Source organism: Babylonia areolata, chromosome 13 (genome assembly GCF_041734735.1).
Source record: "Babylonia areolata isolate BAREFJ2019XMU chromosome 13, ASM4173473v1, whole genome shotgun sequence".
NCBI classification, from domain to species: Eukaryota; Metazoa; Mollusca; class Gastropoda; order Neogastropoda; family Buccinidae; genus Babylonia; species Babylonia areolata.
This window is the reverse complement of record NC_134888.1, coordinates 11517186-11541139: the sequence shown is the minus strand read 5'-3', so window position 1 is coordinate 11541139 and position 23954 is coordinate 11517186. Positions and strand designations below refer to the sequence as shown.

At 40.9% G+C, this 23954-nt stretch overlaps 1 protein-coding gene across 5 annotated transcripts in view; it reads left to right on the top strand.

The window, feature by feature from the left end:
* LOC143289055 (unconventional myosin-VIIa-like) overlaps positions 1–23954 on the top strand; it is a 226551-nt gene that overhangs the window by 180304 nt on the left and 22293 nt on the right. For 4 of the 5 annotated variants that reach the window (XM_076597869.1, XM_076597871.1, XM_076597867.1 and 1 more), the window contains one exon: positions 22995–23122. In XM_076597869.1, coding sequence (XP_076453984.1) covers positions 22995–23122 — 128 coding nt within the window. The remainder of the gene's footprint in view (positions 1–22994; positions 23123–23954) is intronic. The other variant, XM_076597870.1, reaches the window with a different exon arrangement.

The window sequence follows — 23954 nt, the reverse complement described above, 5'->3', positions numbered from 1 at the left end:
TATTTATCCAGATCCAGATCTAGATATCACACACAGACATCATACCACAATGCGCTTTAAAACTACACCACATCAAATAACAGTACAGACATTGCACAACATTACGAACGTCAAACGAAAGGTGTTGAAATGGTGTGACATGACAAGCACAAAGTCACATGAAGTGTACAGGGTCTTGTAAGGTATACGTGACAGAACGTTACAGGGTGTTGTAAGGTATAGGTGACATAACGTTACGTGATGTTGAAAGGTATAGGTGACAGAACGTTACACGATGTTGTAAGGTAAAGGTGACAGAACGTTACAGGGTGTTGTAAGGTATAGGTGACATAACGTTACGTGATGTTGAAAGGTATAGGTGACAGAACGTTACATGATGTTGTAAGGTATAGGTGACAGAACTTTACGTGATGTTGTAAGGTGTAGGTGACACAACGTTACTTGATGTTGTAAGGTATAGGTGACAGAACGTTACATGATGTTGTAAGGTATAGGTGACATAACGTTAAGTGATGTTGTAAGGTATAGGTGACAGAACGTTACATGATGTTGTAAGGTATAGGTGACAGAACGTTACGTGATGTTGTAAGGTGTAGGTGACAGAACGTTACGTGATGTTGTAAGGTATAGGTGACAGAACGTTACATGATGTTGTAAGGTATAGGTGACATAACGTTAAGTGATGTTGTAAGGTATAGGTGACAGAACGTTACATGAAGTTGTAAGGTATAGGTGACAGAACGTTACATGATGTTGTAAGGAAAAGGGTACAGAACGTTACAGGGTGTTGTAAGGTTTAGGTGACAGGACGTTACAGGGTGTTGTAAGGTATAGGTGACAGAACGTTACTTGATGTTGTAAGGTATAGGTGACAGAAAGTTACAGGGTGTTGTAAGGTATTGGTGACATAACGTTACTTGATGTTGTAAGGTATAGGTGACATAACGTTATGTGATGTTGTAAGGCATAGGTGACAGAACGTTACAAGATGTTGTAAGGTATAGGTGACATAACGTTACATGATGTTGTAAGGAAGAGGGCACAGAACGTTACAGGGTGTTCTAAGGTATAAGTGAGAGAACGTTATAGGGTGTTCTAAGGTGTCGGTGACAGAACGTTACGTGATGTTGTAAGGTATTGGTGACAGGACGTTACAGGGTGTTGTAAGGTATAGGTGACATAACGTTACGTGATGTTGTAAGGTGCAGGTGACATAAGGTTACAGGGTGTTGTAATGTATACGTGAGAGAAGGTTACAGGGTGTTGTAAGGTATAGGTAACAGAACATTACATCATGTTGTAAGGTATACGTGACAGAACGTTACATGCTGTTTTAAAGTATAGGTGACAGAACTTTACATGGTATTGTAAAGTATAGGTGACAGAACGTTACGTTATGTTGTAAGGTATAGGTGACAGAACGTTACGTGATGTTGTAAGGTATAAGTGAAAGAACGTTACTGGGTGTTCTAAGTTTAGGTGACAGGACGTTACAGGGTATTGTAAGGTATAGGTAACAGGACATTACATGATGTTGTAAGGTATAGGTGTCAGAAGGTTACAGGGTGTTGTTAGGTATAGGTGACAGAACGTTACGGGGTGTTGTAAGGTATGGTGACAAAACGTTACATGGTATTGTAAGGTACAGGTGACATAACGTTACTTCATGTTTTCAGGTATAGGTGTCAGAACGTTACGTGATGTTGTAAGGTATAGGTGACAGAACGTTACATGATGTTGTAAGGCATACGTGACATAACGTTACATGATGTTGTAAGGCATAGGTGACATAACGTTACGTGATATTTTAAGGTATAGGTGACATAACGTTACGTGATGTTGTAAGGTACAGGTGACAGAAAGTTCATGATGTTGTAAGGTATAGGTGACAGGGTGTTGTAAGGTATAGGTGACATAACGTTACGTGCTGTTGTAAGGTATAGGTGACAGAACGTTACATGATGTTTTAAGGTACAGGTGAGAAAACGTTACGTGATGTTGTAAGGTTTTGGTGACAGAACGTTACATGATGTTGCAAGGAAAAGGGTACAGAACGTTACAGAGTGCTATAAGGTATAGGCGACAGGACGTTACAGGGTGGTATTGGTGACAGGGCGTTACAGGGTGTTGTAAGGTATAGGTGACATAACGTTACGTGATGTTGTAAGGTACAGGTGACATGAGGTTACATGGTGTTGTAATGTATACGTGAGAGAAAGTTACAGGGTGCTGTAAGGTATAGGTGACAGAACATTACATCATGTTGTAAGGTATAGGTGACAGAACGTTACATTGTGTTTTAAAGTATAGGTGACAGAACGTTACATGGTATTGTAAGGTATAGGTGACAGAACGTTACGTGATGTTGTAAGGTATAGGTGACAGAACGTTACGTGATGTTGTAAGGTATAAGTGAAGGAACGTTACTGGGTGTTGTAAGGTATAGGTGACAGGACGTTACAGGGTGTTGTAATGTATAGGTGACAGGACATTACATGATGTTGTAAGGTATAGGTGTCAGAACGTTACAGGGTGTTGTAAGGTATAGGTGACAGAACGTTACGGGGTGTTGTAAGGTATAGGTGACAGAACGTTACATGGTATTGTAAGGTACAGGTGACATAACGTTACTTCACGTTTTCAGGTATAGGTGTCAGAATGTTACGTGATGTTGTAAGGTATAGGTGACAGAACGTTATATGATGTTGTAAGGCATAGGTGACATAACGTTACATGATGTTGTAAGGCATAAGCGACATAACGTTACGTGATATTTTACGGTATAGGTGACATAACGTTACGTGATGTTGTAAGGTACAGGTGACAGAAAGTTCATGATGTTGTAAGGTATAGGTGACAGGGTGTTGTAAGGTATAGGTGACATAACGTTACGTGCTGTTGCAAGGTATAGGTGACATAACATTACGTGATGTTGTAAGGTACAGGTGACAGAACGTTACATGATGTTTTAAGGTACAGGTGACAGAACGTTACGTGATGTTGTAAAGTATAGGTGACATAACGTTACATGATGTTGTAAGGTATAGGTGACAGGACGTTACAGATGTTGGAAGGAAAAGGATACAGAACGTTACAGGGTGTTGTAAGGTATAGGTAACAGGACGTTACAGGGTGTTGTAAGGTATAGGTGACATAACGTTACGTGATGTAAGGTATAGGTGACATGACATTACAGGGTGTTGTAAGGTATTGGTGACATAACGTTACAGGGTGTTGTAAGGTATAGGTGACAGGACGTTAGAGGGTGTTGTAAGGTGTAGGTGACAGAAAGTTACACGGTGTTCTAAGGTATAGGTGACATAACGTTACGTGATGTTGTAAGCTATAGGTGATAGAACGTTACGTGATGTTGTAAGGTATAGGTGACATAACGTTACATGATATTGTAAGGTAAAGGTGACATAACGTTACGTGATATTGTAAGGTATAGGTGACAGAACGTTACAGGGTGTTGTAAGGTATAGGTGACAGAACGTTACATGGTATTGTTAGGTATAGGTGACAGAACGCTACATGATGTTGTGAGGTATAGGTGACAGAAAGTTACATGCTGTTATAAGGTATAGGTGAGAGGACGTTACAGGGTGTTGTAAGGTATAGGTGACATAACGTTGAGTAATGTTGTAAGGTATAGGTGACAGAACGTTCCAGGGTGTTGTAAGGTATAGGTGACATAAGGTTACGTGATGTTGTAAGGTACAGGTGACAGAACGTTACAAGATGTTGTAAGGTATAGGTGACATGACGTTACTTGATGTTGTAAGGTATAACTGACATAACGTTACTTCATGTTTTCAGGTATAGGTGACAGGACGTTACAAGGTGTTGTAAGGTATAGGTGACATAACGTTACGTGATGTTTTAAGGTATAGGTGAGAGAACGATACAGGGTGTTGTAAGGTATTGATGACATAACATTACGTGATATTGTAAGGGATAGGTGACATAACGTTACGTGATGTTGTAAGGTATATGTGACAGGACGTTACAGGGTGTTATAAGGTATAGGGGACAGAACGTTACGTGATGTTGTAAAGTATTGGTGACATAACGTTACAGGGTGTTGTACAGTATAGGTAACAAAACGTTACAGGGTGTTATAAGTTATTGGTGACAGAACGTTACGTGATGTTGTAAGGTATAGGTGACAGGACGTGACAAGGTGTTGTAAGGTATAGGTGACATAACGTTACGTGATGTTGTAAGGTCCTGGTGCCATAACGTTGCAGGGTGTTGTAAGGTATAGATGACAGAACGTTACAGAGTGTTGTAAGGTATAGGTGACAGAACGTTACGTGATATTGTAAGGTACAGGTGACATAACGTTACGTTATGTTGTAAGGTCTTGGTGACATAACGTTGCACGGTGTTGTAAGGTATAGGTGACAGAACGTTACAAGGTGTTATAAGGTATAGGTGACATAACGTTCAGTGATGTTGTAAGGTATAGGTGACATAACGTTAAGTGATGTTGAAAGGTATAGGTGACAGAACGTTCCAGGGTGTTGTAAGGTATAGGTGACATAACGTTATATGATACTTTAAGGTAAAGGTGACATCACGTTACGTGATGTTGTAAGGTATAGGTGACAGAACGTTCCAGGGTGTTGTAAGGTATAGGTGACATAACGTTCCGTGATGTTGTAAGGAAAAGGGTAGAGAACGTTACATGCTGTTGTAAGGTATAGGTGAGAGGACGTTACAGGGTGTTGTAAGGTATAGGTGACATAACGTTAAGTGATGTTGTAAGGTATAGGTGACAGAACGTTCCAGGGTGTTGTAAAGTATAGGTGACATAACGTTACGTGATTTTGTAATGTATAGGTGACATAACGTTACGTGATGTTGTAAGGTATAGGTGACAGAACTTTACAAGGTGTTGTAAGGTATTGGTGACATAACGTTACGTGATGTTGTCAGGTATAGGTGACAGAACGTTACATGCTGTTGTAAGGTATAGGTGACAGAACGTTACATGCTGTTTTAAGGTATAGGTGAGAGGACTATACAGGGTGTTGTAAGGTATAGGTGACATAAAGTAACGTGATGTTGTAAGGTATAGGTGACATAACGTTACGTGATGTTGTAAGGTATATGTGACAGGACGTTACAGGGTGTTGTAAGGTATAGGTGACAGAACGTTACGTGATGTTGTAAGGTATTGGTGACATGACGTTACAGGGTGTTGTAAGGTAGAGGTGACAGAACGTTACAGGGTGTTATAAGTTATTGGTGACAGAACGTTACGTGATGTTGTAAGGTCTTGGTGACATAACGTTGCAGGGTGTTGTAAGTTATAGATGACAGAACGTTACAGAGTGTTGTAAGGTATAGGTGACAGAACGTTACGTGATGCTGTAAGGTACAGGTGACAAAACGTTACATGACGTTGTAAGGTATAGGTGACAGAACGTTACATGATGTTGTACGGTATAGGGGACAAAACGTTACGTGATGTTGTATGGTATAGGTGACAGAACGTTACGTGATGTTGTAAGGTATAGGTGACATAACGTTATATGATAATGTAAGGTAAAGGTGAGATCACGTTACGTGATGTTCTAAGGTATCGGTGACAGGACGTTACAGGGTGTTGTAAGGTATAGTTGTCAGAACGTTACGTGATGTTGTAAGGTATAGGTGACAGAACGTTACAAGATGTTGTAAGGTATGGGTGACATAACGTTACTTGATTTTGTAAGGTATAAGTGATATAACGTTACTTTATGTTTTCAGGTATAGGTGACAAAACGTTATATGATGTTGTAAGGTATAGGTAACATAACTTTACTTGTTGTTGTAAGGTATAAGTAACAGAACCTTACAGGGTGTTGTAAGGTTTAGGTGACAGTACGTTACATGATGTTGTAAGGTATAGGTGACATAACGTTACGTGATGTTGGAAGGTATAGGTGACATAACGTTAGGTGATGTTGTAAGGTACGGGTGAAAGAACGTTACATGATGTTGTAAGATGTAGGAGACATAACGTTACGTGATGTTGTAAGGTATAGGTTGGAGAACGTTAGATGATGTTGTATGGAAAAGGGTACAGAACGTTACAGGGTGTTGTAAGGTATAGGTGACAGGACGTTACAGGGTGTTGTAAGGTATAGGTGATAGGACGTTACGTGATGTAAGGTATAGGTGACATGACATTACAGGGTGTTATAAGGTATAGGTGACAGAACGTTACATGATGTTGTAAGGTATAAGTGACAGGACGTTACAGGGTGTTGTAAGGTATAGGTGACAGAACGTTACGTGATTTTGTAAGGTATTGGTGACATAACGTTACTTGATTTTGTAAGGTATAAGTGATATAACGTTACTTCATGTTTTCAGGTGTAGGTGACAGAACGTTACATGATGTTGTAAGGTATAGGTGACAACGTTACGTGATGTTGTAAGGTATAGGTGACAGAACGTTACAAGATGTCGTAAGGTATAGGTCACATAACGTTTAGTGATTTTGAAAGGTATTAGTGATATAACGTTACTTCATGTTTTCTGGTATAGGTGATAAAACGTTACATGATGTTGTAAGGTATAGGTGACAGAACGTTACTTAATGTTGTAAGGTATAAGTGAGAGAACGTTACAGGGTGTTGTAAGGTATAGGGGTCAGAACGTTACGTAATGTTACAAGGTATAGGTATCATAACGTTACATGATGTTGTAAGGTATAGGTGAGAGAACGTTACATGATGTTGTAAGTTATAGGTGACATAGCATTATGTGATGTTGTAAGGTACAGGTGACAGAACGTTTCATGATGTTGTGAGGTATAGGTGACATAACGTTGCGTGATGTTGTAAGGAAAAGGGGACAGAACGTTACAGGGTGTTGTAACGTATAGGTGACATAACGTTACGGGATGTTGTAAGGGACAGGTGACATAACGTTACATGATGTTGTAAGGTATAGGTGACAGAACGTTACGTGATGTTGTAAGGTATAGGGGACAGAACCTTACGTGATGTTGTAAGGCGTAGGTGACAGAACGTTACGTGATGTGGTAAGGTATAGGTGACAGAACGTTACGTGATGTTGTAAGGTATAGGTGACAGAACGTTACATGATGTTGTAAGGTATAGGTGACAGAACGTTACATGATATTGTAAGGTAAAGGTGACATAACGTTACGTGATGTTGTAAGGTATAGGTGACAGAACGTTACAGGGTGTTGTAAGGTATAGGTGACAGAACGTTGTAAGGTATAGCTGACAGAACGTTACAGGGTGTTGTAAGGTATAGGTGACAGAACGTTGTAAGGTATAGCTGACAGAACGTTACAGGTGTTGTAAGGTATAGGTGACAGAACGTTACATGGTATTGTTAGGTATAGGTGACAGAACGTTACATGATGTTGTAAGGTATAGGTGGCAGAACGTTACATGCTGTTGTAAGGTATAGGTGACAGATCGTTACATGCTGTTGTAAGGTATAGGTGAGAGGACGTTACAGGGTGTTGTAAGGTATAGGTGTCATAACGTTAAGTCATGTTGTAAGGTATAGGTGACAGAACGTTCCAGGGTGTTGTAAGGTATAGGTGACATAACGTTACGTGATGTTGTAAGGTATTGGTGACATAACGTTATGTGATGTTGTAATGTATAGGTGACAGAATGTTTCAAGATATTGTAAGGTATAGGTGACATAACGTTACGTGATGTTGTAAGATATAACTGACATAACGTTACATGCTGTTGTAAGGTATAGGTGACAGAACGTTACATGCTGTTTTAAGGTATAGGTGAGAGGACGATACAGGGTGTTGTAAGGTATAGGTGACATAACGTTACGTGATGTTGTAATGTATAGGTGACATAACGCTACGTGATGTTCTAAGGTATATGTTACAGGACGTTATAGGGTGTTGTAAGATATAGGTGACAGAACGTTTCGTGATGTTGTAAGGTATTGGTGTCATAACGTTACAGGGTGTTGTAAGGTATAGGTGACAGAACGTTACAGGGTGTTGTAAGTTATTGGTGACAGAACGTTACGTGATGTTGTAAGGTATAGGTGACAGGACGTTACAAGGTGTTGTAAGGTATAGGTGACATAACGTTACGTGATGTTGTAAGGTCTTGGTGGCATAACGTTGCAGGGTGTTGTAAGTTTTAGATGACAGAACGTTACAGAGTGTTGTAAGGTAGAGGGGACAGAACGTTACGTGATGCTGTAAGGTACAGGTGACAAAGCGTTATATGATGTTGTGAGGTATAGGTGACAGAACGTTACATGATGTTGTAAGGTATAGGGGACAAAACGTTACGTGATGTTGTAAGGTATAGGTGACAGAACGTTACGTGATGTTGTAAGGTACAGGTGACATAACGTTATATGATACTGTAAGGTAAAGGTGACATCACGTTACGTGCTGTTGTAAGGTATAGTTGACAGAACGTTACAGGGTGTTGTAAGGTTTAGGTGACAGAACGTTACATGGTATTGTAAGGTATAGGTGACAGAACGTTACATGATGTTGTAAGGTATAGGTAACAGAACGTTACATACTGTTGTAAGGTATAGGTGAGAGCACGTTACAGGGTGTTGTAAGGTGTAGGTGACATAACGTTAAGTGATGTTGTAAGGTATAGGTGACAGAACGTTCCAGGGTGTTGTAAGGTATAGGTGACATAACGTTACGTGATGTTGTAATGTATAGGTGACATAACGTTACGTGATGTTGTAAGGTATAGGTGACAGGACGTTACAAGGTGTTGTAAGGTATAGGTGACATAACGTTACGTGATGTTGTAATGTATGGGTGACAGAACGTTACATGCTGTTGTAAGGTATAAGTGACAGAACGTTACATGCTGTTTTAAGGTATAGGTGAGAGGACGATACAGGGTGTTCTAAGGTATAGGTGACATAACGTTACGTGATGTTGTAAGGTATAGGTGACATAACGTTACGTGATGTTGTAAGGTATAGGCTACAGAACGTTACAAGATGTTGTGAGGTATAGGTGACATAACGTTACATGATGTAAGGAAAAGGGGACAGAACGTTACAGGGCGTTGTAAGGTATAGGTGACATAACGTTACTTGATGTTATAAGGTATAGGTGATATAACGTTACGTGATGTTGTAAGGTATAGGTGACAGAACGTTACATGATGTTGTAAGGTATTGGTGACAGGACGTTACAGGGTGTTGTAAGGTATAGGTGACATAACGTTACGTGATGTTGTAAGGTATAGGTGACATGACGGTACATGGTGTTCTAAGGTATACGTGACAGAACGTTACTGAGTGTTGTGAGGTATAGTTGACAGAACGTTACGTGATCTTGTAAGGTATAAGTGACAGAACGTTATAGGGTGTTGTAATGTATAGGTGACAGGACGTTACATGGTATTGTAAAGTATAAGTGACAGAACGTTACATTATGTTGTAAGATATAGATGACAGAACGTTACGTGATGTTGTAAGGTATAGGTGACACAACGTTACGTGATGTTGTAAGGTATAAGTGAAAGAACGTTACAGGTTGTTGTAAGGTATACGTGACAGGACATTACATGATGTTATAAGGTATACGTGACAGAACGTTACAGGGTGTTGTCAGGTACAGGTGACGGAACGTTTCATGGTATTGTAAGGTATAGGTGACATGACGTTACATGATGTTTTCAGGTATATACGTGACAGTACGTTACATGATGTTTTAAGGTATAGGTGACAGAACGTTACTTGCTGTTGTAAGGTATAAGTGACAGAACGTAACAGGGTGTTGTAAGGTATAGGTGACAGAACGTTACGTGATGTTGTAAGGTATAGGTGACGGAACGTTCATGATGTTGTAAGGTATATGTGGTATAACTTTACAGGATGTTGTAAGGTATGGGTGACAGAATGGTACGTGATGTTGTAAGGTATAGGTGTCATGACGTTACGTAATGTTGTAAGGTATAGGTGATAGAACGTTCATGATGTTGTAAGGTGTAGGTGACAGGGTGTTGTAATGCATAGTTGACAGAACATTACGTGATGTTGTAAGTTATAGGTGACATAACGTTACATGATGTTGTAAGTTATAGGTGACATAACATTATGTGATATTGTAAGGTACAGGTGACAGAACGTTACGTGATGTTGTAAGGTATAGGTGGCAGAACGTTACATGATGTTGTAAGGAACAGGGTACTGAACGTTACAGGGTGTTGTAAGGTATAGGTGACAGGAGGTTACACGATGTTGTAAGGTATAGGTGACAGAACGTTACGTGATGTTGTAAGGTATAGGTGACAGAACGTTACGTGATGTTGTAAGGTATAAGCGAAAGAACGTTACAGGGTGTTGTAAGGAATACGTGACAGGACATTACATGATGTTATAAGGTATAGGTGTCAGAACGTTAGAGGGTGTTGTAAGGTATAGGTGACAGAACGTTACGGGGTGTTGTAAGGTACAGGTGACAGAACGTTACATGGTATTGTAAGGTATAGGTAACATGACGTTACATGATGTTTTCAGGTATATACGTGACAGTACGTTACATGATGTTGTAAGGTATAGGTGTCAGAACGTTAGAGGGTGTTGTAAGGTACAGGTGACAGAACGTTACATGGTATTGTAAGGTATAGGTAACATGACGTTACATGATGTTTTCAGGTATATACGTGACAGTACGTTACATGATGTTGTAAGGTATAGGTGACAGAACGTTACTTGCTGTTGTAAGGTATAAGTGACAGAACGTAACAGGGTGTTGTAAGGTATAGGTGACAGAACGTTACGTGATGTTGTAAGGTATAGGTGACGGAACGTTCATGATGTTGTAAGGTATAGGTGGTATAACTTTACATGATGTTGTAAGGTATGGGTGACAGAATGGTACGAGATGTTGTAAGGTATAGGTGCCATGACGTTACGTAATGTTGTAAGGTATAGGTGATAGAACGTTCATGATGTTGTAAGGTATAGGTGACAGGGTGTTGTAATGTATAGGTGACAGAACATTACGTGATGTTGTAAGTTATAGGTGACATAACGTTACATGATGTTGTAAGTTATAGGTGACATAACATTATTTGATATTGTAAGGTACAGGTGACAGAACGTTACGTGATGTTGTAAGGTATAGTTGGCAGAACGTTACATGATGTTGTAAGGAACAGGGTACTGAACGTTACAGGGTGTTGTAAGGTATAGGTGACAGGACGTTACACGGTGTTGTAAGGTATAGGTGACAGAACGTTACGTGATGTTGTAAGGTATAGGTGACAGAACGTTACGTGATGTTGTAAGGTATAAGTGAAAGAACGTTACAGGGTGTTGTAAGGTATACGTGACAGGACATTACATGATGTTATAAGGTATAGGTGTCAGAACGTTAGAGGGTGTTGTAAGGTATAGGTGACAGAACCTTACGGGGTGTTGTAAGGTACAGGTGACAGAACGTTACGGGGTGTTGTAAGGTACAGGTGACAGAACGTTACATGGTATTGTAAGGTATAGGTGACATGACGTTACATGATGTTTTCAGGTATATACGTGACAGTACGTTACATGATGTTGTAAGGTATAGGTGACAGAACGTTACTTGCTGTTGTAAGGTATAAGTGACAGAACGTAACAGGGTGTTGTAAGGTATAGGTGACAGAACGTTACATGATGTTGTAAGTTATAGGTGACATAACATTATGTGATATTGTAAGGTACAGGTGACAGAACGTTACGTGATGTTGTAAGGTATAGGTGGCAGAACGTTACATGATGTTGTAAGGAACAGGGTACTGAACGTTACAGGGTGTTACAAGGTATAGGTGACAGGACGTTACAGGGTGTTGTAAGGTATAGGTGATCCGACGTTACTTGATGTAAGGTATAGGTGACATGACATTACAGGGTGTTATAAGGTATAGGTGACAGAACGTTACATGATGTTGTAAGGTATAGGTGACAGAACGTTACAAGATGTTGTAAGGTATAGGTGACATAACGTTACGTGATTTTGTAAGGTATAAGTGATATCATGTTACTTCATGTTTTGTGGTATAGGTGACAAAACGTTACATGATGTTGTAAGGTATAGGTGACAGAACGTTACTTAATGTTGTAAGGTATAAGTGAGAGAACGTTACAGGATGTTGTAAGGTATAGGTGTCAGAACGTTACGTGATGTTGTAAGGTATAGGTGACAGAACGTTACATGATGTTGTAAGGCATAGGTGACATAACGTTACATGATGTTGTAAGGTATAGGTGACAGAACGTTACATGATATTGTAAGGTATAGGGGACAGAACGTTACGTGATGTTGTAAGGTATAGGTGACAGAACGTTCATGATGTTGTAAGGTATGGGTGACAGGGTATTGTAAGGTATAGGTGACCAGACGTTACGTGATGTTGTAAGGTATAAGTGACAGAACGTTATAGGTTGTTGTAATGTATAGGTGACAGGACGTTACAGGGTGTTGTAAGTTATAGGTGACAGAACGTTACATGATATTGTAAAGTATAACTGACAGAACGTTACATTATGTTGTAAGATATAGATGACAGAACGTTACGCGATGTTGTAAGGTATAGGTGACAGAACGTTACGTGATGTTGTAAGGTGTAAGTGAAAGAACGTTACAGGGTGTTGTAAGGTGTACGTGACAGGACATTACATGATGTTATAAGGTATAGGTGACAGGGTGTTGTAAGGTATAGGTGACAGAACGTTACGTGATGTTGTAAGGTATAGGTGGTATAACGTTACATGAAGTTGTATGGAAAAGGGGACAGAACGTTAGAGGGTGTTGAAAGGTATAGGTGATAGGACGTTACAGGGTGTTGTAAGGTATAGGTGACATAACGTTACGTGATGTAAGGTATAGGTGAAATGACATTACAGGGTGTTGTAAGGTATAGGTAACAGAACGTTACGTGATGTTGTAAGGTATAGGTGACAGAACGTTACATGATGTTGTAAGGTATAGGTGAGAGAACGTTACGGGGTGTTGTAAGGTACAGGTGACAGAACGTTACATGGTATTGTAAGGTATAGGTGACATGACGTTACATGATGTTTTCAGGTATGTACGTGACATGACGTTACATGATGTTGTAAGGTATAGGTGACAGAACGTTACTTGCTGTTGTAAGGTATAAGTGACAGAACGTAACAGGGTGTTTTAAGGTATACGTGACAGAACGTTACGTGATGTTGTAAGGTATAGGTGACGGAACGTTCATGATGTTGTAAGGTATAGGTGGTATAACGTTACATGATGTTGTAAGGTACAGGTGATAGAACGTTACGTGATGTTGTAAGGAAAAGGGGACAGAACGTTACGTGATGTTGTAAGGTATAGGTGACATAACGTTACGTGATGTTGAAAGGTATAGGTGAGAGAACGTTCAAGATGTTGTAAGGTATAGGTGACAGGGTGTTGTAAGGTATAGTTGTCAGAACGTTACGTGATGTTGTAAGGTATAGGTGACATAATGTTCCATGATGTTGTAAGGTATAGGTGACATAACGTTACGTGATGTTGTAAGGTATAGGTGATATTACGTTACATGGTGTTGGAAGGTATAGGTGACGGAACGTTACATGGTATTGTAAGGTAAAGGTGACAGAACGATGCAGGGTGTTGTAAGGTATAGGTGACAGAACGTTACAGGGTGTTGTAAGGTATAGGTGACAGAACGTTACATGATGTTGTAAGGTATAGGTGACATAACGTTACACGATGTTGTAAGGAAAAGGGAACAGAACGTTACGTGATGTTGTAAGGTATAGGTGACATCACGTTATGTGATGTTGTAAGGTATAGGTGACAGAACGTTACATGATGTTGTAAGGTATAGGTGACAGGACGTTACAGGGTGTTCTAAGGTATAGGTGTCATAACGTTACGTGATGTTCTAAGGTATAGGTGACATTACGTTACAGGGTGTTGTAAGGTATACGTGACAGAACGTTACAGGGTGTTTTAAGGTATAGGTCACAGAACGTTACAAAGTATTGTAAGGTATAGGTGATAGAACGTTACATGATGTTCTAAGGTATAGGTGACAGAACGTTACCTGTTGTTGTAATGTATAGGTGACAGAACGTTACGTGATGTTGTAAGGAATAAGTGACAGAACGTTACAGGGTTTTGTAAGTTATATATGATAGAACGTTACATGATCTTGTATGGCATTGATGACATAACGTTACATCATGTTGTAAAGTATAGGTGACATAACGTTATGTGATGTTGTAAGGTAAAGGTGACAGAACGTTACAGGGTGTTGTAAGGTATAGGTAACAGAACGTTACGTGGTATTGTAAGGTATAGGTGACAGAACGTTACATGATGTTGTAAGGTATAGTTGACAGAACGTTACATGATGTTGTAAGGTATCGGTGACAGGACGTTACAGGGTGTTGTAAGGTATAGGTGACAGAACGTTACGTGGTATTGTAAGGTATAGGTGACAGGACGTTACAGGGTGTTGTAAGGTATAGGTGACAGAACATTACATGATGTTGTAAGGTATTGGTGACAGAACGTTACAGGGTTTTGTAAGTTATAGGTGACAGGCCGTTACAGGGTGTTGTAAGGTATATGTGATATAACGTTACGTGATGTAAGGTATAGGTGACATGACATTACATGATGTTGTAAAGTATTGGTTGCAGAACGTTACAGGTTGTTGTAAGGTATAGGTGACAGAACGTTACGTGATGATGTAAGGTATAGGTGTGAGAACGTTACGTGAAGTTGTAAGGTATAGGTGACAGAACGTTACAGGATGTTGTAAGGTATAGGTGACAGGACATTACAGGGTGTTTTAAAGTATAGGTGACAGAACGTTACGTGAAGTTGTAAGGTATAGGTGACAGAAAATTACAGGCTGTTGTAAGGTATAGGTGACAGAACGTTACAGGGTTTTCTAAGGTAAAGGTGACCTAACGTTACATGATGTTGTAAGGTATAGGTGACATAACGTTACATGATGTTGTAAGGAAAAGGGGACAGAACGTTACAGGGTGTTGTAAGGTATAGATGACATAACGTTATGTGATGTTGTAAGGTATAGGTAACAGAACGTTACATGATGTTGTAATGTATAGGTGACAGGACGTTACAGGGCGTTGTAAAGTATAGGTGTCATAACGTTACGAGATGTTCTAAGGTATAGGTGACATTACGTTACAAGGTGTTGTAAGGTATAGGTGAAAGAACGTTACAGGGTGTTTTAAGGTATAGGTGACAGAACGTTACATAGTATTGTAAGGTATAGGTGATAGAACGTTACATGATGTTCTAAGATATAGGTGAAGGAACGTTACCTGATGTTGTAAGGTATAGGTGACATAACGTTACGTGATGTAAGGTATAGGTGACATGACATTACATGATTTTGTAAGGTATAGGTTACAGAACGTTACAGGTTGTTATAAGGTATAGGTGGAAGAACTTTACGTGATATTGTAAGGTATAGGTGTCAGAACGTTACGTGATGTTGTAAGGTATAGGTGACAGAACGTTACAAGATGTTGTAAGGTATAGGTGACAGAACGTTACAGGGTGTTTTAAAGTATAGGTGACAGAACGTTACGTGAAGTTGTAAGGTATAGGTGACAGAAAATTATAGGCTGTTGTAAGGTATAGGTGACAGAACGTTACAGGGTTTTCTAAGGTAAAGGTGACCTAACGTTACATGATGTTGTAAGGTATAGGTGACATAACGTTACATGATGTTGTAAGGAAAAGGGGACAGAACGTTACAGGGTGTTGTAAGGTGTAGATGACATAACGTTATGTGATGTTGTTAAGTAGGATCCTGGTAAGGATCCTACTTAACCGCCTCACAGCACACCTTGACCAAGGTCATTTGCCTGAGAGCCAATGTGGATTCCGGAAAGAGCGCGGAACCACTGACATGGTGTTTGCTGCAAGGCAGCTGCAAGAGAAATGTCAGGAGCAAAATGCTGATCTGTTCTCCACCTATGTCGACCTCACTAAGGCCTTCGACACCGTGAGCAGAGAGGGACTGTGGAAGATCATGGCCAAGTACGGATGCCCTCGGAAATTTATTTCCTTGGTCAGCCAATTCCATGAAGGCATGCAGGCTCGAGTCCAGGACAATGGTGAAACATCTGCTCCTTTTGCTGTCACAAATGGTGTCAAGCAAGGCTGCGTCCTGGCTCCAACGCTGTTCAGCCTCATGTTCTCTGCAATGCTTACTGATGCCTTCAGAGATGGCGATGTTGGAATCAGCCTAAAGTACCGAACAGATGGCAAGCTGTTTAACCTCAGAAGGCTTCAAGCAAAAACGAAGGTCATGACAGACATCATCAGAGACTTTTTGTTTGCTGATGATTGTGCCCTCAACGCTGGATCTGAAGCTGACATGCAACTCAGCGTCGACAAGTTTGCCACTGCCAGCAGGAACTTCGGCCTTACCATCAGCACGAGGAAAACTGAAGTTCTCCATCAGCCAGCCCCAGGGAAACCCTACGTTGAGCCCAACATCACAGTCAACGGTCAGAGACTCAGTGCGGTGGAGCGGTTCACATACCTTGGCAGCACACTGTCACGAAATGCGACCATCGACGATGAAGTGAACGTCAGGATTGCAAGAGCAAGCGCAACTTTTGGTAGACTCAATGCAAATGTCTGGAACAGAAGAGGCATTAGTCTTGAGACCAAGCTAAAGGTCTACAGAGCAGTAGTTCTCCCCACACTACAGTACGCCTGCGAAACTTGGACAGTGTACCAACGACATGCCAAGAAGTTGAACCACTTCCACACAACATGCCTAAGGAAGCTACTGAACATCAAGTGGCAAGACAAGACCCCAGACACAGAGGTGCTCACAAAAGACACCCTTCCCAGCATCTTCACCATCCTGATGCAGTCCCAGCTTCGCTGGGCTGGACACGTGGCGCGCATGCCTGACCATCGGCTGCCCAAAAGGCGAGCTGCAACAAGGGAAGAGATCACACGGAGGTCAGAGGAAGCGCTTCAGAGATACTCTGAAAGTCTCTCTGAAAGCGTTTGATATCAACCCTGACTCCTGGGAGGAATCTGCAGTGGACCGTGACAAATGGCGCGCTGCTGTGCACAAAGGCGCCAGGTTGTGCGAGGCCAACAGGACTGCTGCAGCTGTTCAGAAGAGGCAGGCCAGAAAGTCACGGGCAAACAAGCTCCCTGACAATGATATGCCTGTCTTTGTCTGCCCCAACTGTCAGCGAACATTTCGTGCGCAGATTGGACTATTCAGCCATCTGCGCACTCACAGATAGATTCATGAGCATCCTTCCCCCCACCCCACCACCACCCTCCCCCCATCCCCAATCCCCCATCTGGATGACAACGATGGTCATCATCGATCTCGATGGACACACCACCACCATGTGATGTTGTAAGGTATAGGTGACAGAACGTTACATGATGTTGTAATGTATAGGTGACAGGACGTTACAGGGCGTTGTAAAGTATAGGTGTCATAACGTTACGAGATGTTCTAAGGTATAGGTGACATTACGTTACAAGGTGTTGTAAGGTATAGGTGAAAGAACGTTACAGGGTGTTTTAAGGTATAGGTGACAGAACGTTACATAGTATTGTAAGGTATAGGTGATAGAACGTTACATGATGTTCTAAGATATAGGTGAAGGAACGTTACCTGATGTTGTAAGGTATAGGTGACATAACGTTACGTGATGTAAGGTATAGGTGACATGACATTACATGATTTTGTAAGGTATAGGTTACAGAACGTTACAGGTTGTTATAAGGTATAGGTGGAAGAACTTTACGTGATATTGTAAGGTATAGGTGTCAGAACGTTACGTGATGTTGTAAGGTATAGGTGACAGAACGTTACAGGGTGTTGTAAAGTATAGGTGGCAGAACGTTACCTGAAGTTGTAAGGTATAGGTGATAGAACGTTACAGGGTGTTGTAACGGATAGGTGACAGAACGTTAGATGGTATTGTATGATGTAGGTGACAGAACGTTACAAGGTGTTGTAAGGTATAGGTGACAGGACGTTACAGGGTGTTGTAAGGTAAATGTGACATAACGTTACGTGGTGTTGTAATGTATAGGTGACATGACGTTACAGGGTGTTCTAAGGTGTAGGTGACAGAACGTTACAGGGTGTTCTAAGGTATAGGTGGCAGAACGTTGCAGGGTGTTGTAAGGTATAGGTGACAGGACGGTACAGGTTGTTTTAAGGTATAGGTGACAGAACGTTACATGATGTTGTAAGGTATATGTGACAGAACGTGACAGGGTGTTGTAAGGTATAGGTGACAGGACGGTACACGTTGTTTTAAGGTATAGGTGACAGAACGTTACATGATGTTGTAAGGTATATGTGACAGAACGTGACAGGGTGTTGTAAGGTATAGGTGACAGAACGTTACATGGTATTGTAAGGTATAGGTGACAGAACGTTACATGATGTTGTAAGGTATAGGTGACAGAACGTTACGTGATGTTGTAAGGTATAAGTGACAGAACGTTACAGGGTGTTGTAAGGTATAGGTGACAGGACGTTACACGGTGTTGTGAGGTATAGGTGACCGATCGTTACATATTGTAAGGAATAGATGTCAGAACGTTACAGGGTGTTGTAAGGTATAGGTGACAGAACGTTACGGGGTGTTGTACGGTATAGGTGACAGAACGTTACGGGGTGTTGTAAGGTATAGGTGACAGAACGTTACATGGCATTGTAATGTATAGGTGACATAACGTTACATGATGATATATGGTATAGGTGACAGAACGTTACATGTTGTTGTAAGGCATAGGTGACATAACGTTACATGATGTTGTAAGGTATAGGTGACATAACGTTACGTGATGTTGGAAGGTATAGGTGACATAACTTTACATGATGTTGTAAGGTATAGGTGACTGGACGTTACAGGGTGTTGTAAGGTATAGGTGACATAACGTTACATGGTATTGTAAAGTATAGGTGACAGATCGTTACATGATGTTGTAATGTATAGATGACAGAACGTTACGTGATGTTGTAAGGTATAGGTGACAGACCGTTACGTGATGTTCTAAGATATTAGTTAAAGAACGTTACAGGGTGTTGTAAGGTATAGGCGTCAGGACGTTACAGGGTGTTGTAAGGTATATGTGACAGGACATTACATGATGTTGTAAGGTATAGGTGTCAGAACGTTACAGCTTCATGTAACGTTCGGTCACCTATACCTTACAACACCCTGTAACGTTCTGTCACCTATACCTTACAACACCCCGTAACGTTCTGTCACCTATACCTTTCAACACCCTGTAACGTCCTGTCACCGATACCTTAGAACATCATGTAACGTTCTGTCCCCTTTTCCTTACAACATCATGTAACGTTATGTCACCTATACCTTACAACATCCTGTAACGTTCTGTCACCTATTCCTTACAACATCATGTAACGTTATGTCACCTATACCTTACAACACCCTGTAACGTCCTGTCACCTATACCTGGCAACATCATTGTCACAAACTCTCTTAATACAATAATAGTCTAGGGGTATTGGTTTACACAAAAGAGCTTATGCAAAATTGTCCTAACAATTTTAGGGGTGGTTTACTTAACCTGTATTAATTTTACTTATCCAGTACTAAATGAAAAAGACAACATTTATACAAACACCTTTCAAAAAGGGTGACCACACCAAATTTTAATCTTTAGAACATTTATTAAATCATTTCTTTAATTTTAACTCTCCCCTTTTTCCAACATTCATAAAACAAATAAAAGTCTAGCGACTCACGGCCGCACTCATCATTGCCGACTAGTTAAGTTAATGTCCGGGGGGTAAAATCACAGGACTCATCTTCACGATGCGGCGCACGGTTGTCGAGGTGAAGTACACATGCAGGTCCGGTCCTCTCCAGTCAGCGAAACAGCCTCCCACGTCGTCCCTGGTTGTCCGTAAGTAGCGTTAACACAGTCCGCCCTCCAGCCACAGTCACGCCAGGTCATCAGATCAGACCGCATCAGATCCACGGCCGAACAGTCACACAGATCTGCACCCACAGGTGCTTCCCCCATGTAGCCACCTATATTTTTAATTTACCCCCCATATGGACTGAACCAACGTCGGCTCAGTCAACAAAAAGTGGGATATCAACAACCTACTACCTGAACTCAAACCACGGTTAAACAATGTTTTTCCCAGGCAGACAACTGGGCCACACTACACCGATTTATCATCATTTCTTTTACTAATATAACAAATATCTTTACTATAATAAACATACTATCAAATGTATTATCTCCGTTACACCCCTAATCTTTCACATGCACCCACCATACATTCTCACAACAATAAAAATATCCTTACCAGGCTATCTGGTGAGATTATCTACAGATCCACTACTGGACTCAGCAGAAGTCACGACTTCCAACGTCAGCAACTAAACTGGCTCCAAAACCAGTAACCTGTCGACCCACACTCCAGCAACCAGAACTTGTACTGGGAAACTAACAGTCGACTACAACCTGGATCTAACACTCCAGAAGAAGGAATTTCGACTACATTGATTCTGCAGTCCCCTGACTTGGTCCACTCTAGACCAGTCAACAATAATACGAGTTTAGCACTCAGCTTAACCCAAGATCTTCAGGCAATCCCTGGATGGCTTGTACTATAAACATAAATGACGAACTCCCGAACTAGAAAAAACAAAAGTCCTGTTCGATAACAAGGCACTTAGCACGACAGCAAAATCACTCCAGTACAGCACAAAACCCACAAGAATCTCCAGCAACAAATCAACATGAAACCAACTTTTACAACACTAAATCCGACAATAGAAAAGAAAACGATGACTCTGACTAGCAACACAAGCTTTGGACTCTCGCGATCCAAGGAAGAGAAGTGTCGCTCTCTCTCGAAGTTCAAAACCGGAAGCCCCTCCCGCAAGTCCCATCACAATGAACTCTCCCAGCAGGGAAGACGGAAACACACAACAAACATGGTTCCACACTACAATTATAGATCAGAACCTACCTGACACCCCTATGTAAAACTCAGTTATCGGATCTTCCATCCGACCTTTTCCCAACCTGCCGACATACACTGACATGTGACAATTATGTAACGTTCTGTCACCTATGCCTTACAATACCATGTAACGTTCTGTCACCTACACCTTACAACATCCTGTAACGTTCTGTCACATATACCTTACACCAACACGTAACGTTATGTCACCTTTACCTTACAACATCATGTAACGTTATGTCACCAATACCTTACAACAGCACGTAACGTTATGTCACCTATACCGTACAACACCCTATAACGTCCTGTCACCTATACCTTACAACATCATGTAACGTTCTGTCACCTTTACCTTACCACAACCTGTAACGTTTTGTCACCTATACCTTACAATACCCTGTAATGTCATTTCACCTATACCTTATATCACGTAACGTTATGTCACCTATACCTTACAATACCATGTAATGTCATGACACCTATACCTTACATCACGTAATGTTATGTCACCTATACCTTACAATACCCTGTAACGTCCTGTCACCTATACTTTGGAATACCCTGTAATGCTATGTACCCTTTTCCTTAGAACATCATGTAACGGTCTGTCACCTATACCTTACAACATCATGTAACGTGATGTCACCTGTACCTTACAACATCATGTAACGTTCTGTCACCTGTACCTTACAACATCACGTAATGTTATGTCACCTATACCTTACAACATCATCTAACGTTATATCACCTAGAACTTACAACATCACGTAACGTTATGTCACCTATACCATACAACACCCTGTCACCTATACCTTACAACATCATGAACGTTCTGTCACCTATACCTTACAACATCACGTAACGTTATGTCACCTATACCCTACAATATCACGTAAAGTTTTGTCACCTATACCTTACAACATGATGTTACGTTATGTCACCTATGCCTTACAACATGATGTAACTTTCTGTCACCTATACCTTACAACATCACGTAACGTCCTGTCACCGATACCTTACAACACCCTGTAACGTTCTGTCACTTATACCTTACAACATTAAGTAACGTTCTGTCACCTATACCTTACAACATCATGTAACGTTCTGTCACCTATACCTGAAAACATCAAGTAACTTTATGTCACCTATACCTTACAATACCATGTAACGTTCTGTCACCTATACCTTACAACACCCCGTGACGTTCTGTCACCTATACCTTACAACACCCTGTAACGTTCTGACACCTATACCTTACAACATCATGTAATGTCCTGTCGCCTATACCTTACAACACCCTGTAACGTCCTGTCGCCCATACCTTACAACACCCTGTAACGTTCTTTCACTTATACCTTACAACATCACATAACGTTCTGTTCCCTATACCTTACAACATCACGTAACGTTCTGTTCCCTATACCTTACAACATCACGTAACGTTCTGTCATCTATACCTTACAACATCATGTAACGTTCTGTCACCTATACTTTACAACACCCTGTAACGTTCTGTCACCTATACAACATCATGTAACGTTATGTCACCTTTACCTTACAACATCACGTAACGTTATGTCACCTATACCTTATACATTACATGATGTTGTAAGGTATAGGTGACAGGACGTTACAGGTTGTTGTAAGGTATAGGTGACATAACGTTACGTGATGTTGTAAGGTATAGGTGACAGAACGTTACAGGGTGTTGTAAGGGATAGGTGACAGAACGTTACAGGGTGTTGTATAGGTGACATAACGTTACGTGATGTTGTAAGGTATAGGTGACATAACATTACGTGATGTTGTAAGGTATAGGTGACAGAACGTTACATGATGTTGTAAGGTATAGGTGTCATAACGTTATGTGATGTTGTAAGGTATAGGTGACAGAACGTTACAGGGTGTTGTAAGGTATAGGTGACAGGACGTTACACGGTGTTGTAAAGGTGACATAACGTCAGATGATGGTGTATGGTATAGGTGACCTGACGTGTACAGGGGCGGGAATGACGCCAGCAGTGCCTACACTGGTGATGCTGAAGAAAATCTGGGTCAACGTTACTCCAGGAGAGGATCTTCAGGCTGATAAACATTTTCATTTTCCCCAGGTGAGAGAGGATTTATGTTGTTTAATAGCACACACTTGCTCCTGCAAAAACACAAATCCGAAAACAAACGAGCGAGCCCGCACACAGGCGCAAACGCACACACACAAGTGCTCACACAAGCACAGGCACAGAGATATACACAATCACACACACGTGCGCGCGAGCGCTTAAATGCGGATTGACCGACATGCGTGCCCACAAAACACGTAGAATGACACTAACTGCACCATCAACGTGTTTTACTGTTCATGAATACGTTAAAGTAGATAATTAACGAGAATTAACATAATGGGGAAAAAATGAATCGACTGTACATCGAAGGCAGACATATCTTCTGGTCCAGGAGAAGAAAGAAATCCCAAGGAAAAAAATTACAATTGAAGTAAAATGTAATGTAATATTTAACACATCTAACACACCAAAAATACACAGAAATGTGTGTATGTATAAAGCTATAAGCATTGCCAATTTACTGAAGTAGGCCAGTTACAATCTAAATGCAACGTGATTTATACCTTTTTGAGTATTAGGTTTGAAATTAGATTGAGGGGCAAAACGCCCGAAATGTGGGGGCAGAACTCCCACACTAGGCGCTTTGCCCCTCACGCGAGGGCGTTTTCCCCATGTTTTTTTTTTAGTTGATCACCTCTTACGTATAATTGTTTGTTTCAATTTACCATTACTTGGGATTTGTTGTGGCGTGGTTGGGCCTCTATCGTTTACACTTGGTTACGAAGTGTTGTGGCTTCAACGAGAAGAGAAATCGGACTTCTCGCTTAAGGGGGACCTCTTGCCCCGAATTACTATACCACTTGGCATACTTTTGGTAGTG